General features: G+C 40.2%; 1 protein-coding gene across 1 annotated transcript; it reads right to left on the bottom strand.

Annotated features, from left to right (window-relative positions):
* Positions 1-14,128: 14,128 nt before the first annotated feature.
* Positions 14,129-15,217, bottom strand: LOC142173724 (uncharacterized). The gene has a single exon (XM_075239358.1). The coding sequence runs from the start codon at positions 15,215-15,217 to the stop codon at positions 14,129-14,131; it is 1,089 nt and encodes a 362-aa protein (XP_075095459.1).
* Positions 15,218-16,007: the final 790 nt, after the last annotated feature.

Here is a 16,007-nt window from a genome sequence, read left to right as displayed (position 1 = left end):
GGTTGAGATGATCTGCAATTAGCCAGTTAGTTAACTTTATATTTCTATTTCAGTTAAATGGAGAGTTCGAACTTTAGCGACTTGGTAGATCCTTATCCAAGTTATTCGTCGGATGATGAAGATGAAGAAGAACTGGAGGAAATACGGAGGGAGAAATATGAGAAGGAATGGATGGCTTTATGCCAAATAGCAGGTAAATTAATTTTGATGTAATACAAAAAATACCTATGTAAGGAACCTTGTCGTACATCTAGTCTCTCTGGAAATGCATTTATTCAAGAGATATTAAGAGGAAACGATTGAGGAAGTCGGTGTTTGTTGATTTATCGTATGATTTAGCTTAAAAGTATGGGCTTAAACCCACACGCGGAATGTCTATACACGAGATGTTAGGCATGTTCTTGATGACTTGTGCACACGGAGTTGGAAATCGATTGATACAGGAAATCTTTCAACATTCGGGAAAAACAATTCATACACTTTTACAGTATTTTAAAGGCCATTTGTGAGCTTGAGAGAGATATTATAAGACCACATCCAAATTATAATAATGGTGCAGGAGCTCACAAGCCATGTAACGGTCGATATCTCCCTTTCTTTAGAGTAAGTAATAATTTTACCTAATTATTTTTTATTAAACTTATAACTTAACTTTTATAAGTATTACTAACTTAAGTTTTATTTATACTTGTATATGTATATAGGATTGTATTAGAGCACTTGATGGCACACATGTTAAAGCAAGATTACCGCAAGGTCAAGAGATACCATATATTGGACATAAAGGTTATTCGACTCAAAATATTCTTGCTGTTGTAGATTTTAATATATGTTTTACATTTGCATGGGCTGGGTGGGAAGGAGCAGCTCACAATAGTCGTATATTTGGTGAGGCCCTTCATAGACCAGAACTCAACTTTTCAGGTCCAATTGGAAATAAGTATTATCTAGTTGAAGCAGGATATCCACACATGAAGGGATACATGGCTCCATACAAAGGAGATAATGTGAGATACCACCTAGCACAATTTCTCCGTGGTGCAACAAGAGAATTGCGAGAACCAAAAGGACGAATTGAAAAATTTAACTATTTGCATTCTTCTTGTAGAAATATTGTAGAGCGCACATTTGGGGTTTGGAAAGCAAGATGGTCTATTTTGCGAGACATGCCCTTCTATCACATTGACACTCAAAGAGACATCGTACTTACTACTATGGCCATTCATAACTATATTAGAAATAAATGCAATATGGATGATGCATTCCAAGCAGCTGAGAATGAGAGATATGTTCCATCTGTTGATCCTGATGTTGGTACATCTTCGAGAACTAATAACAATATAAATGCGGAAAATGTGGAAGAGCAAAGTGATCTCGTTTGGATGGGTCTTCGTGATTTGATTGCTAATGAAATTTGTGAAGCTTGATACTTGTAATTGTAGAGTAAAAACACTAGCTGGTCATGATCAGCAACACGCCTTAAAAGGTTATTTTGTTTAGACATTTGTTAAATTTATTGAAATATTTTTATTAAGAGAAAAATTTCTTTTATGTATTTGTCCGCATATAAGTCAATGGTTACCATACCTGGCATAAAAAGAAATGAGCTTCCTTCTACTTTTCATGGATGTAACTGCATCTTTAATTTTTCAAGAGTAAATGGACAAGAAGGGAAAGAGGAATTCAACAAAATAATTTGGTATTTTAAATAGGTTGAGACTTTTATGAAAGTTTACTTGATTGAAAGTGGTGAAAATGAGCATTCAAGAATTATATTTATAAAAATGATCTAAAGTAATCAATTAAATTAAAATTAAATTATTTTTTATTTGCATTAATTCATAATTAAATATAGTGAAGTAATCAACTCCTTTATAATGTTAACAGCTTTAAGGATATTTTTATCTTTTTAATAGAAAAAAGTGTTTACCAGCACTTGTTTGCCAAACACTTCAACAACTTTTTTAAGTTTCAACACTTTTATCCAAACATGTAACTGCTTATTTATAAAATAAGTCTCAGCACTTAAAAGCTATTTTTAAGCACTTGTGCTTAAAAGTCACTTTTTTAAGCCAATCCAAACGGGTTCTCAGTCCCTAAACCAAATAGGCATGTGAAACTCACACTCGGACTTTGTTCAATATAACCGAAAAAAGCCACATCAGACCAAAAGAAAAGCGCTTTGGCTTTTTAGAACAGAGTCCGGAACCAAAATAATGCATTTTTGGACTCAAAGAATAAAAATATGTGGAAAAAATACATAGTGACTAAAAGGCGCTATATGTATTATTGTGGGACCACAAATAATTCTTCTGGGCTTAACTGACATAACAATAATTCAACTGAGTATAGCGTCTTAAGCTAAGACGCTATACCTCAAATAATTCACCCTCGGAATGATTTTTGCCTTATATAAGGACGTTAAGGATTTTGGTAAAAATTCATTCAGAAATACTGTAAGTGTTGTTAAATTTTTGTTTGTTTAGTTGTTCTGTATTTTGTCATAATATCTGAAGAGCGAAGAATTAGGGTTTTATTATATTGGGGGGTGAGGTTGTGGTGGTGAATAACTCAGTAAGTTATAGTTTATCTCTACAGTCTCATGTTAAGTTATCACTTACAACGGAGTACGATACATTAGCATCGTTGTTATGTAAAAAAATGAGTGTGAGCAAACGTTCGGTGAATCTTAAAATAACTGGAAGATATCCGTATTCTGTGATTCCGCAAGGGGTTGCTTGTTATGCTGAGTTTAACATTGAAGACGATGAAACTCTGAGAGATTTTTTGATGACTCCGGATGAATACCGGAAATTTATTGTGATAAAAATATTGGAAATGTACGTCAAGGCTGAAGACATTCGCAATAATATGGTTGCGCAAAGTAGGAAAATCCCTCAATCATCGGGTGGTTATTTTGGAGCAGTTTTAGCCGAACAGGTTCTGGCTGAAAGAGTTTGGCCAGATCTAAACTTATCTCCATGGGCGAATGAGGAGCGAGAAAATAATTTCTCCCCTAGTATACATAATCCACAAGCAGAATGGTAAACTTCAATTTTTCTACTGTGTTACGATGTATATTTTTGTGTATTGTATTTGTATTAACACTCATATATTCCACATGGGGTACCGACCAGATATGAATTTTACAAGTTATGAACCAACGGTCAGTTGGAATATGCCGAATTTTGGTGTGTTGGATCATGGTGGTCCATCCGGGAGTCAGCATCAACAAGATAATGTGCATCATGGGATATCAGCATATTATGATTTGTAAGTGAATATATAAAGTTATATGTATTGTTTGGACTAATTTGAGTAACTCATTATTTCTTTGGTTGTGCAGTGAAAACGAGCAACTTGATGGTCCTGTCCTTACTCAATTGCCCGAAGACACGTATTTAATCGGGATCTGGTAGATGCGCAGAGTCAGAAAGAGAACAGTGATTATGACAACAATGCCGATGAGTCTGTAGATGACAGACCCTTCCCTGACGAGGGTGATGTTGAGGAGGAAGAGAATACCGAACCCGATTTGACGAGGGAGCATGCTCCACCTCCCGTTAGACCAAAAGTATTTGAGTCCCACGTATCGTTTCATTCAAGTCATATTCCCTACCTTGATCATTTTCCAAGTATGCCGGATGTGGATGCCCTCACAAGGGATATTGGCGAAATTCAGTCAGCAATGTGGGATGAATCTAGACCAACAGTGCTGTCAAAGGGCATGCTTTTTCCTGATAAGGCGCGGCTAATCAGGGCGGTGAAAATGTACAGTGTAAAAGAGTATCGTGAGATGATGGTATGGGAGTCATCTCCGAATGTATACAAGGTTGTTTGTTATAGATGGTCTACGGGTTGTAATTGGATGCTGCGTGCGAGGAAGAAGAAAACAAATATGTGGGTTGTGGGTAAATACATTGGCACCCACAATTGTGAAATGGACACATTCAGCGGAAATCACTTTAACTTGGATGTTGACTTGATTTCTCTTGTCTTGATTCCATACATTGAAGCCTCCATAAGGTACAAGATCAAAGAGTGTATTATATCTGTCCACCAGGAATATGGGTGTACTATTACCAAAAGAAAGGTATTTGATAAGTCATTTGCATCTCTACCCAGGTACATAGCCGCATTGCAACACTTTAACCCCGGGACTGTTGTTGAATGGAAGCTTGAGCAGAGTCCGGGAATACCAGAATATATATTCAGATACGTGTTCTGGGCCTTTAAACCAGCAATTGATGGTTTTGTGCATTGTCGGCCGGTAATATCCATAGACGGCACTCATGTCTATGGAAAGTATGATATTAATCTGTTGATCGTCGTTACAATAGATGCTAATGGACAAATATTATGCCTAGCTTTTGATATTTGTGCCAATGAAAGCCAAGAGACGTGGACGCTATTTTTGAACCACTTGAAGGAGCATGTTGTCAAACAATGTTCAGGTATTTGTCTAATATCTGATCGGCATGGCGGTATTTTAAGTTATGTACAGCATTTGCCTAAATGGCAGGAACCGTATGCATACCATTGTTACTGTGTGAGGCACCTGAAGGCCAATTTTCAGAAGGCATATCCTAACAAGGACTTGCATAATTTAATGTGGATGGCTGCAACTAATCGCCAGGAGTGCAAATTCAGGAGGCGCATGGAATCTATCAGGCAGGAAGAAGAAAGAGCTTATCATTGGTTGATGCGACATGAGCTTGACAAGTGGACATTGCATGCAGATGGTGGCAGACGATGGGGAACCCTGACTACAAATGTGTCAGAGTCTTTCAACGGGTTATTGAAGTTTGCACGTGGATTGCCTGTCACTGCCATGGTGCGGATGTCATTCAAACAGATGGAGGAGAGGTTTGTTAAAAGGCATAGAGGTGTATCAGAATTGATGGAGAGGGGTGTTGAATTTATGCCAATACCAATAAAAAGATTTGAAAACAGGAGGCGAGCACATTGGCATTCATTTTTACAGTATTCCAAGTAGCGAAATATTTTTGAAGTTCGCACCGCTATCCATCAAAATCGGGGGAATAATACATATACCATAAATGAAGCCAGCAGGTTGTGTTCTTGTGGAAAATGGTTCATCTATCACATTTCGTGCTCACATGCTATGAAGTGCTTTCAACATACAGGTTTCGCGGCAACCCGGTTCGTTGATAAGCAATATAGTGTTGCTGCATACTTAAACACCTATAGTGGGAAGTTACAGCCAGTGGGTGCTGAGCATTATTGGCCGCTGGAACCATTTAAAATGGTGTGTAACGAGGAGTATTTGCGTAAGCTACAAGTGCAAAAAAGAACGCGTATACGGAACCAAATGGATGTTGGTTTCACCGTTTATGCGCGTAAATGTGGCATATGCTCGCAAACAGGACACGACTGTCGTAAATGTCCTTCAGCTGGTTTGGGTGTCGGTGGTAATCCTGCTCCTGGTGGAAGTTCATCTAATGTGCCTAACAATCAAGGATACACGTAGTATTTTTATTCCGTTATGTAGTTGTAATAAGTGTATGTACTTTTTTATCTTGCAGAATGTATGAAATAAAATTATGTTTCCATTGCTGTTAAATCTTTTTGATATTTAACATTAATACTTCAATACAACAATCTAACATAAACCCATTTTTAAAAAAATACCTTCAAAATAATCTTTTTGATATTTAACATTAATACACGTAGTGGTATTTTTTTAATGGATGTTGTAATATTTATTCAAAAGATATTTGAAATACATATGACTTGGTTCAGTTTATTCTTATTGTACCGTAAAGAATCATTAGCACGCGAAGCATAGCGTGATTACATACCACGTTATGTGTAATGTCTTGTCAACCTGATAAAGCTGACATTCTCGAAAAGTTGCCTTCTGGAAAAGCATTATTGTACCGTAAAGAATCATTAGCACGCAAAGCATAGCGCGGTTACATACCACGTTATGTGTAATGTCTTGTCAACCTGATAAAGTTGACGTTCTGGAAAAGCTGCCTTCTGAAAAAGCATTATTGTACCGTAAAGAATCATTAGCACGCGAAGCATAGCGCGGTTACATACCACGTTATGTGTAATGTCTTGTCAACCTAATAAAGTTGTCATTCTGGAAAAGTTGTCTTCTGGAAAAGCATTATTGTACCATAAAGAATCATTAGCACGCGAAGCATAGCGCGGTTACATACCACGTTATGTGTAATGTCTTGTCAACCTGATAAAGTTGTCATTCTGGAAAAGCTGTCTTCTGGAAAAGCATTATTGTACCATAAAGAATCATTAGCACGCGAAGCATAGCGCGGTTACATACCACGTTATGTGGTTGTTCTTGCCTATAAATGACTAGCGCATTTTAGTTATTAACTGCGCTTAACCAAAACTAATAGCAAAACTTTCCATAAAATTTTCATTTTTCTTGCATTAACAAATGTCTGAACGCAATGACCAACCAAGGTGTTATTGTGGCAAACGTGCGATTATGAAGGCATGTTGGTCCAATGGTAATGTTGGGCGCAGATATTGGATGTGTCTATACAGGTTTGGAGGCAATGACGGAAATCATTGTATGTTTGAGAAATGGTATGATGAACCCATTAACCAGGAATACTACAAATCAATTTTGCAGTATGTTTGGAATATGAACGCTGATTACCAATGCAAGATCTCTGAAATGCAACAAGAAATTGCGGCACTGCAGGAGAAACTAAAAGAGGCGGAAGAAGAAAAAAATAAAATGGAAGAGAAATTTAAGTAGTTGGAGCAGAGGGTAATGGGCGGTAGTGACTAAACAAACACATGTATGTATTGAGTGTAGTATTTTATCTTTATGTTTTCCATGTTATGTATTTTTATTAGTTGTATCGAATTTAAATTATGTTAAGGTGCTATGTTTGTTTTGCCCAGTTTTAGCATTAAAATAACAAAGAAACCGAGAAATAATAACATAAGGCGCAAATAATGCTAAACCATAGATAAAGTTGCTATTATTTAATGATTGTCATATGTACATAAAATAAAAAAAAATCAATGTGTCCCACAGGCTTTATGCTTTAAAGCAGCCGCTGGCCTGAGGCGCATCCCAACCCGCCCGGCTACACTATCAGGATCATCCTTATCACGTCGCCTCTTTATCGAAGGATGCGATGCATCATGATCGTCAGTAAGGTTGGCAGGCTCGGTAGAAGGGGTCATCGATCTAGCAATACCCTACAAAATAATGAGATATTTTAGTATATGACATATATATTAGGAATGTACGTGTTAGCTAAAAAAATTAAAATGTCTTACCATGGTCTCAGCGGCCTCCTCAATATAATCATCTATCTCAGGTCTGTCAGTGACGCGGGAAAGATGGCTTCAAAAAAAAGAAATAGTCTTTAGATATTTATGACTAATCAATGATATAAACACAAATATAAATAATAGTAATACAAACTAACCAAATCCTGTGAAAGATCCTCAGTATCCCTCGATGATGAGCCATAACTCAGTCGGCGCCCACTATCCACATCTCGTAGCGGACAAACAACAGCAACAGTTGATGCCTCTGGAGGGTCAGGAAAATACGTATCCCAGTTATGTGAGGTAAAGGTCGTGCCCGCGATCAACAATGGAGCTGACGGGGTCACCTGCGAAGTCCCTAGAGTAACCCCAAGGCTAAATGACGGAATATCACTAGGAACGGACTGTGGCTCAGGGTGGTCACCCGGCTGATCAACTCCAACATCCTCAACAGGTGCCTCAACGCCCCCTTGTTGGGGACCACCTCCTCGCCGACCCCCACGACCTCGTGGGACACCCCTACCTCGTGGGACACCTCTGCCATGTCGACCACGTGCAGGCTGCGCTGCTGGCCCACGATGGTACTGCTCTGGCGCCATATAATCAGCCTCATGTCCTAAGCGCTTATCACCCCGGGCTCGCTGCAATGTCCGGGCAGCCAAATCTGTAACCCGCCAGCCATAGTCATGCAAAGCGGCCGCTCCCTTGCCTGTATGCTACTGCATCTGCAGTCCTAACTGGTGGAACAGATGTAGACCAATAACCTGCACAACATGTAAAATATTAATTGTGAAACGGTAATGTTAACGTTATAACTAAGTATACCAAATAACATACCAGCGCCTCATGCCTCCCGGCGTATGGAACGAACCGACCGCCATGCTCGATGAACGGGATTCCCGACGAAAAGTCGGGTAATGCTGCGGTACCAGCCCATATACGCATGCTCACCATCCATAAGATCGGGTGGAGGGGGTGGCGGAATCAGGTCATGTCGCTGGTCCCAAGTCTCGATCTGCAACTCTAGCCATGCCTCATATGCCTGGTCAACCCTCGAACGATCATCCCGCTGGTAATGTGTCATAAGCTAAGCGGGCGGTGGAGGTACAAACTACGGTCGACCAAACTGGCGAAAGACTCGCTCGGTGGCATGATGCTTGACAATGTCGTGACACATCAACGGGACGGAAGAGCTCTAGATAAGTCGCTTGGTCGAGCAATAATCGGGCAAACTAGCTATTAGCTCGTCGCCGTATGACCTTCAAATGAACTATTACGTAAAAACATGAACCGTGAGTATACGCAACACATATAAATCCATGCCAAGTAAACTTAAGTATAGAAATACCTGCGCGTCCTCCAGCAAAACCAACAAATCTTTGCAATAGGGGAGATTATGTCGAGCCTCGTACTCGCGTCCGTAACCCCGCCTATCAACTCACCTCCTAGCCAAAGGGAGAAACGGTGGAGGTGGTGCATCCTGAGCTATGGGTGGTAGAGGTTGATGAAACTGCAGGAACCGCTCCCAGGCCCAAACCTAATATACAATTTGGACGTAAAATTTAAGGTATATTTTTATGATGTATGTTACAATGAAGAGAGTATTTGACTATGTTTTCACCTGCAGCAGCGGCATAAATCATGCAACGTCTCGTTGGGTGCCCATGCATGCCCGACACATCTGCCTGTACAAGTAACCAAGAACAGCAGCACCCCAGCTGTACTGATGTAAATCATCCAGCCGCTCAAGATGATGTAAAAATCTCAAGCTGACTAGGTTTCTCGAAGTGTTCGGGAACAATACGCGTCCAAACATAAGCAGCAGCAGCAGCAACCTCGTGTACCGGTTAATATGAAGATTCGGTGTATCATGAGTTATGTCATCATGCATGGACTCCAAATGCAGTCGGACGGGCGTCAACGCAAGACGACTAGCCCCAACCAATACACCCTCATCCTTTGGCCGGAAACCGGTGAGCCGTTGCAAAGTCTCTAGGTACTGATCTCCCGTATAATCTCTCATGGCATGCGACAAAGCAATAGGAAGTCCATCAACCGACAACCCATACAGAACCTCCACGTCCTGCAGCGTGATAGTGGCATCGCCAATGGGAAAATGGAATGTGTGCGTCTCTGGTCGCCACCGCTCTATCAAAGCTGTGATCAACGACCAATCCAGCTGCAGTCGGCCGATCTCAATGATCCTATAAAACGCATATCCTGCGGGCGTCTGATTATACGGGGATGAAGCTGGCGGGTCTTAAGAAAGTCCCACATATCGTCTACTCTCCTAGAACGTAAAGTCTGGGCCAATAACTGCCCCTCCCATATGTAGGAAGACCTATGCTCGGCCTGTAACAATAGTAGCTCTAGAGAGGTAGGTCCGGGATGCAAAGGCGAAACCTCCATGACGACTATTATAAATTGAACAAAATTAATTACATTATTTTTCTTTTCCATTGCTTAAATATATTGCAATACCTTGAATATTAAATTTTATTTGATATTTTTACTATATTGTAAATTAGGTTGATACATTTTCAATATTATAATTTTATATTTTATATGTTACTTTAATATGTTAGTTTTATTATTTTATATGTTAGTTTTATTATTTGATATGTTTGTTAGTTATTCATCTATTTTTTACTATACATAATATAATTATTAAATATTCATATTTTGGTTCCGGACACAATATTTGAGGCCCAGTAGCACCAATGTATCCTGAATTCTTATGTTCATGATGAAAATTGTTTTTCAATTTTTCACTCAACATGTCTGTTAGTTTATTATTATATATGTTAGTTTTATTATTTTATATGTTTGTTTGTTTGTTACTGACTTATTTTTTACTATACAAAAATTAAATAATAAAAATGGGTCCGATGCTTACAAGATGTCCAAACCAAAAACCAAAATAGAAGTTGCATGAAGCCACTAGCTATTAAAAAAGATAGAAAAGCTAAAATCTAATTAACTAACTATTACAACAAGATAAGTTGAATGCTTCCTTCTCCTATTAGTGTATGTGAATCCAATTGTCATTGGCAAATACCAAGCAGCACCTATCAAGCTCTCACCAGGCGCCAGGGTATATTGTCCATAGTCTAAAATGAATTTCAAACATCTCCACCGCAGAGTTGAAGTCCGCATCGTCCTCCAAGTGTCGCTACTATATGATCTCCATATGCAGTAGATTGATTTTGTTCAAGTATTAATCATGTGCTCACTCATCAAGATTAATGTGTAGAAGAGGAGCCTGGCTTTAGGCAGGCTTTGCAAGGCAAAAGCCAGGCTTGAGCTGGCTTTAGGCAGGCTTTACAAGGCAAAGGCCAGGCATGCGCTGGCTTTAGGCAGGCTTTGCAAGGCAAAAGACAAGCATGAGCTGGCTTTAGTCAGGCTTTGCAGGCCAAAGGCCAGGCGTGAGCTGGCTTTAGGCAGGCTTTACAAGGCAAAAGCCAGGGGTGAGCTGGCTTTAGCCAGGCTTTACAAGGCATGAGCAGGCTTTAGCCAGGCTTTACAAGGCAAAAGCCAGGCATGAGCTGGCTTTAGACTGGCTTTACAAGGCAAAAGCCAGGAATGATCTAGCTTTAAGAAGACTTTGCAAGGCAAAGGCCAGCCTGTGCCTTTTTGTGATCTTGTAAGCACAGATCCTTCCCTACTAGAACCTTTAATGTAGACATCATTCAAAACATTGCTAAACCATCCTCAGATTGAGCTTGAATGCTAATACCACTGAGAAATGATTCAACAATCACCAAAAATACCATATGATGGGTTCAGCATCTTCCTTAGTATTTGGACATATCAGTTTCAGAGTCCAATATTGTGAAGTCATCAGTCTGGGGTTCTTCTCTTTGCTATCCTAATCCTAAGGTTAGGTGATTGAGATTTGTCTAGATTGATCAACCTCTTCCCTACACTAGGCAGTTCAGAGAATGAATGAAACTCAGATGTACCTGCAAAAGAGAACACAATGTTAGCTATAAAATCCGCCACTGAGTTGCCTTCTCTGAACACATGTTGAAAGATCACATTGAAGTTGTCCTTCATCTCTATAATTTTCTTCAAATCCTGTGCAATTACCCAAGGAGGATCCCATTCCCCTTCTATCGCATTCTTCATCACCAATGAATCAGTCTCCAGTATGAGAGGGTGAAAATTATGCTCCACACAATATTCCAACCCTTGAAGAATAGTCTTAGCTTCAGCCACCATATTAGTTGTAACTCCCAGGTCTACTGCCCTAGCATACACCACATCACCTTCATCATCCCTCACACAAAATCCTAGGGAGCTAGGTCCAGGATTGCCCTTTGAAGCTCCATTAGTATTACATTTGCACCAACCATGACAAGGAAGCTGCCATGTTACTCTTGTAGTGATCAATATAGATTTATATCCTTCAAAGTATTGAATCATGTCTGGCCATAACAATGGAATATTAGGGATCCAAGCATACCTCACCCTTCCCAGTTGATGCAATGTCCTATTTATCTCATGAATCACCCTATTTGTGGACATTGAACCACCATGTTTACCTGCATTTTTTCTCTTCCACAGTTCCCAAGTGATGATAGCTGGTACTGCTTGAAATAGTGGCTTTAATTTCGGACAACACTGAGCATACCACCAATGCCTTATAATCTGCTTCAATTGAATCAATTGCACAGAAATTCCAGCAGCCCCCATAAACAATTTCCATACCTTAGAGGCAGTAGGACTTGTGACAAATATATGCTCAATGGATTCCTCTTGGGGCTGCTGACAACACCAATACCTAGACATCACCATTTGCCCTTGCCTCCTCCACATGTCATCGGTGGCTATTTTCTGCCTCCACAATCTCCAGAAGAAGAAGTATATCTTGAATGGCAAGCCTTTAGTCCACATTAACTTGAATTCCTGATTAGGATCCGCCCTATGCATTAGTGTTTTCCAAGCACTGCTAACACTGAACTTTCCTGAAGGAGTTGGCATCCAGTATGGCTTATCCCAATATCCCTCACTACCTTCATAGTGCACATTTAGCCTTATATGTTCTGCAATTTCCTCATTGAAAGTTTGATCTAGCAGATGATCATCCCATGTTTCCCCTTGCCGCAGTTCTGCCACCTCCTGAAGACCTTCATTGATTGGAAAGTCTTCAGGCAATACATGATAAAGTGCACCCAATCCAGTCCAATTTTCATGCCAAATATTAGTTGTTCCACTCTTCAATTCCCATACGATCTCATGTTCTACTTCTTCCCTAGCATTCAGCATTTGTCTCCAAACATGAGACCCTCCCCTAAAACGCACCACAGTTGGTGGCTCCTTCTTGCAATACTTATTCCACATGAAATTAGACCACAAAGATTTTGTGGTTCTAAACCTCTACCATAGTTTAGCAAACAGTGCCCTTGAGACATCATTTAAGGACCTAAAACCTATCCCATCTTCCTCTTTAGGAAGGCAAAGATTTTTCCATGAAGCCCAGTGTCTGCTTCTCCCTTCTTCCTTTGTGCTCCAAAAGAACCTAGCAAAAGTCTTATGTAGATGCCCCAGGATGATGTTTGGTGGATCAAGGACTGATAACATGTGAACTGGCATACTTTGCAACACACTAGAGATGAGTGTTGCCTTTCCTCCAAATGACAGCAGTTTTCCTTTCCATGAGTGCAATTTAGCCTTCACCTTCTTGATAAGCTCCTCATAATAGTCCTTCCTCCTTCTAGTGTAAAAAATAGGACACCCTAGATATGTGAAGGGGAATTTACCTCTTGCAAATCCTGTAATAGCTCCAACTGCCTGAAACAATCCATTAGCAACCTTTGAATACATATAGTATGAACTCTTATCTTTGTTGATCATCTGGCCTGATATCTTCTCATAGTTCCCTAACACTGCCATAATCTTGCTCAAAGAGGGAGGATGAGCAGATGCAAAGATTATCGTGTCATCAGCATACGCCAAATGGTTTAAAGAATCAGACCACTTAGGCATTCCAAATCCCACAAATGACTTGTCTTCAAAAAGCTTATTCAAAGACCTGGAAAGTACCTCAGCTGACAGAATGAACAATGCTGGAGATAGGGGATCCCCTTGTTTCACACCCTTTGACGACTTAAAGAACCCTGAGGACTGCCCATTCACCAATACTGAATACCAGTTATTTGATATCAAGTTCCACACCATGTTAATGAAGTGTTCAGAAAATCCCATCTTCCTTAGCACATGCAATAAGTACTTCCATGAGACCCTATCATAGGCCTTAGCCATATCAAGCTTGATCACCACATTAGCTGGCTTTCCCCTTAACCTTATGTTAGTGACAATTTCTTGAGTCAATAAGATGTTCTCAAATATACTCCTACCCTTTACAAATCCGGATTGATTAGGAGCTATTAGAGATGGCAAAAAAATCTCCAATCTGTCATGTAACACCCTAGACAAAACCTTGTTAATGAAGTTGCTCAAACTAATAGGTCTTAAGTCAGAGAAGGTCTCGACTCTAGGTTTCTTGGGTAGCAACACTAGATTGGTGTGAGTGGTGGATTTAGGCAATGCAGCTCCTCCATAGAAGTGTAGCACCATGTTGTGTATATCAGCACCAATAACATCCCAGCATGTTTGATAAAACAAGCCAGTGAATCCATCAGGGCCACTAGCATTCTCCCCACTAAGCTCAAAAACTGCTGCCCTTACTTCTTCAATTGTTGGCAATCTGCTAAGTTCTAAATTCTGATCCATAGTGACCATTGAAGGTACATTATTGAGCAAGGGAAATTCAGAAGCATCACCTTCATTTGTGAACTGTTTTTGATAGAAGTCCACTGCAGCTGTAGCCAATTGCTCCTGGTCTTCAATCCATACCCCCACTGCCACTTTTGATCCTCTTCAGTTGCAATTTCTTTCTTTTGCCATTGACATGGTTGTGAAAGAAACTTGTATTCCTATCTCCTTCAGCAAACCAATTCATCCCAGCTTTTTGCTTCCAATACTGCTCCTCAATATTCAAGTATTTCTTCAATTCAGATTGAGCCTTTTGAAGCACAATCCTATTCTCAGTTGTAGGCTCTTCTTCAAACAACATCTCCTTCACCCTAACAATGTCCTCCAAAATAGCCAGTTGCTTGAAGATATCACCAAATGTTTCCCTATTCCATTTTGAGAGTGCTGCCTTCACCCTCTTGATTTTCTGCTTGAACATCAGAAACGGATCCCCTATGAAATCAGCTTCCCAATTCTGCCTCACCACATCCATAAATGTAGCATGCTTTGTCCAAAAGTTCAAGAATCTGAAAGGTTTGACAAACTTGGTTGTCTGCACCCCACATGTCATTAGCAATGGTGCATGATCTGATCCAGTTCTGATTAGATGCTCAACTTCAATAGTTGGCAACATGTTCTGAAATGGCAAATTCACAAAGATCCTATCCAATCTCTTGAATATAGACTCAGCATTGGATCTCCCATTCCACCATGTGAATGGACTTCCTTTGTAGCCTTGCTCAAACAAACCACAAGATTTTACACAAAATGCAAAATCCTCATATTCAGGAGGGTGTACTGGAAGTCCCCCTATTTTCTTATCTTCATGCAATAACACATTGAAATTCCCTCCTACCAACCATGGTAATTTCATATCACTTGCTAAATAATACAAGTGATCCCACAAATCCAACCTCTCCATTGCTGAACATTTTGCATAAACAAATGTCATCATCATGTGCTGCCCCAGGTCATGGTGAAACACTCTCACAGTCACCTGTTGCTCAGTATCCTCCACTAATTCCCATTCCACCACTGCATCGAAGAACAACCATATTTGCCCATTAATATTTGTATAAGCAGTCTCCATATTCAACCTCCTTTTATATCTCTCAATGAGTCCCTTCTTTTGAAAAGGCTCTATCAATGCAACTATACAAAAATTATGCTCCCTATTCATATTGATCACCCTAGGAAAGACCTGTTGTGTATTCACAGACCTTATATTCCATATTAATGTTTTGATCATCATCTAGATAGAGAAGCTGCCCTCCTGGGCATTATTCTTGAAGGTTGTGGTGGATCTTTACTCTGATTCTTCTTAGTTTTTTTACCTCCTTTAGCACTAGCTGTGGGTGATAAATCCCCTTCCCTAGCCACTTGTTTGAAGTTTTCAGCAGTTGATTCATCATCTCCTTCATCTTCCATTGGATTTTGTCTCAATAAGTCTTCATCAATTGGTGTCACATTGTGTGTAATTAAATCATGTAAATGTTGTATTGGAGTCTTAGTTAGAACATTAAGATGTAGTTGCATGGTTTGATCAGTGCCAGATTCCATAGGCACTTCCTCTATTTCCCCGGATGCTCTTGGAACAATTGCCCGCTCATCAGCCTGTTCATACTCCTTGAATTGTAGCTCATGGACATACGCCGGAACACCATCTACATAGGCCAAAATTTCTCCAGTGGCTCGAAGGTTGGGGTTTACTGTAGCTTCCTCATCAGGTGACCCTGGTTTTAGGCCTGGCGTCGCCAGCCTATCGCCAGGTGAGCCTGGCTTTAGGCCTGGCGTCGCCAGCCTATCGCCGGGTGAGCCCGGCTTTAGGCCTGGCGTCGCCAGCCTATCGCCGGGTGAGCTTGGATTGTTGTCCTTCTTCACCTTGTCTTCTATTGTCTTTGTTTTGCCCAGTTGATCATTCTTAACCTCAACTGCATCACTCCCTAAGACCTTTGTAGAGTTTACCTCAT

This window comes from Nicotiana tabacum, chromosome 19, assembly GCF_000715075.1.
Source record: "Nicotiana tabacum cultivar K326 chromosome 19, ASM71507v2, whole genome shotgun sequence".
Classification (NCBI taxonomy): domain Eukaryota; kingdom Viridiplantae; phylum Streptophyta; class Magnoliopsida; order Solanales; family Solanaceae; genus Nicotiana; species Nicotiana tabacum.
Note: the sequence above shows the minus strand (reverse complement) of the source record. Positions and strands in the feature narration are given on the sequence as shown.

What these genes read in the sequence shown, in the direction of transcription:
- LOC142173724 (XM_075239358.1), bottom strand. Translation starts at nt 15,217, where the DNA reads ATGAATAGGGAGCATAATTTTTGTATAGTTGCATTGATAGAGCCTTTT.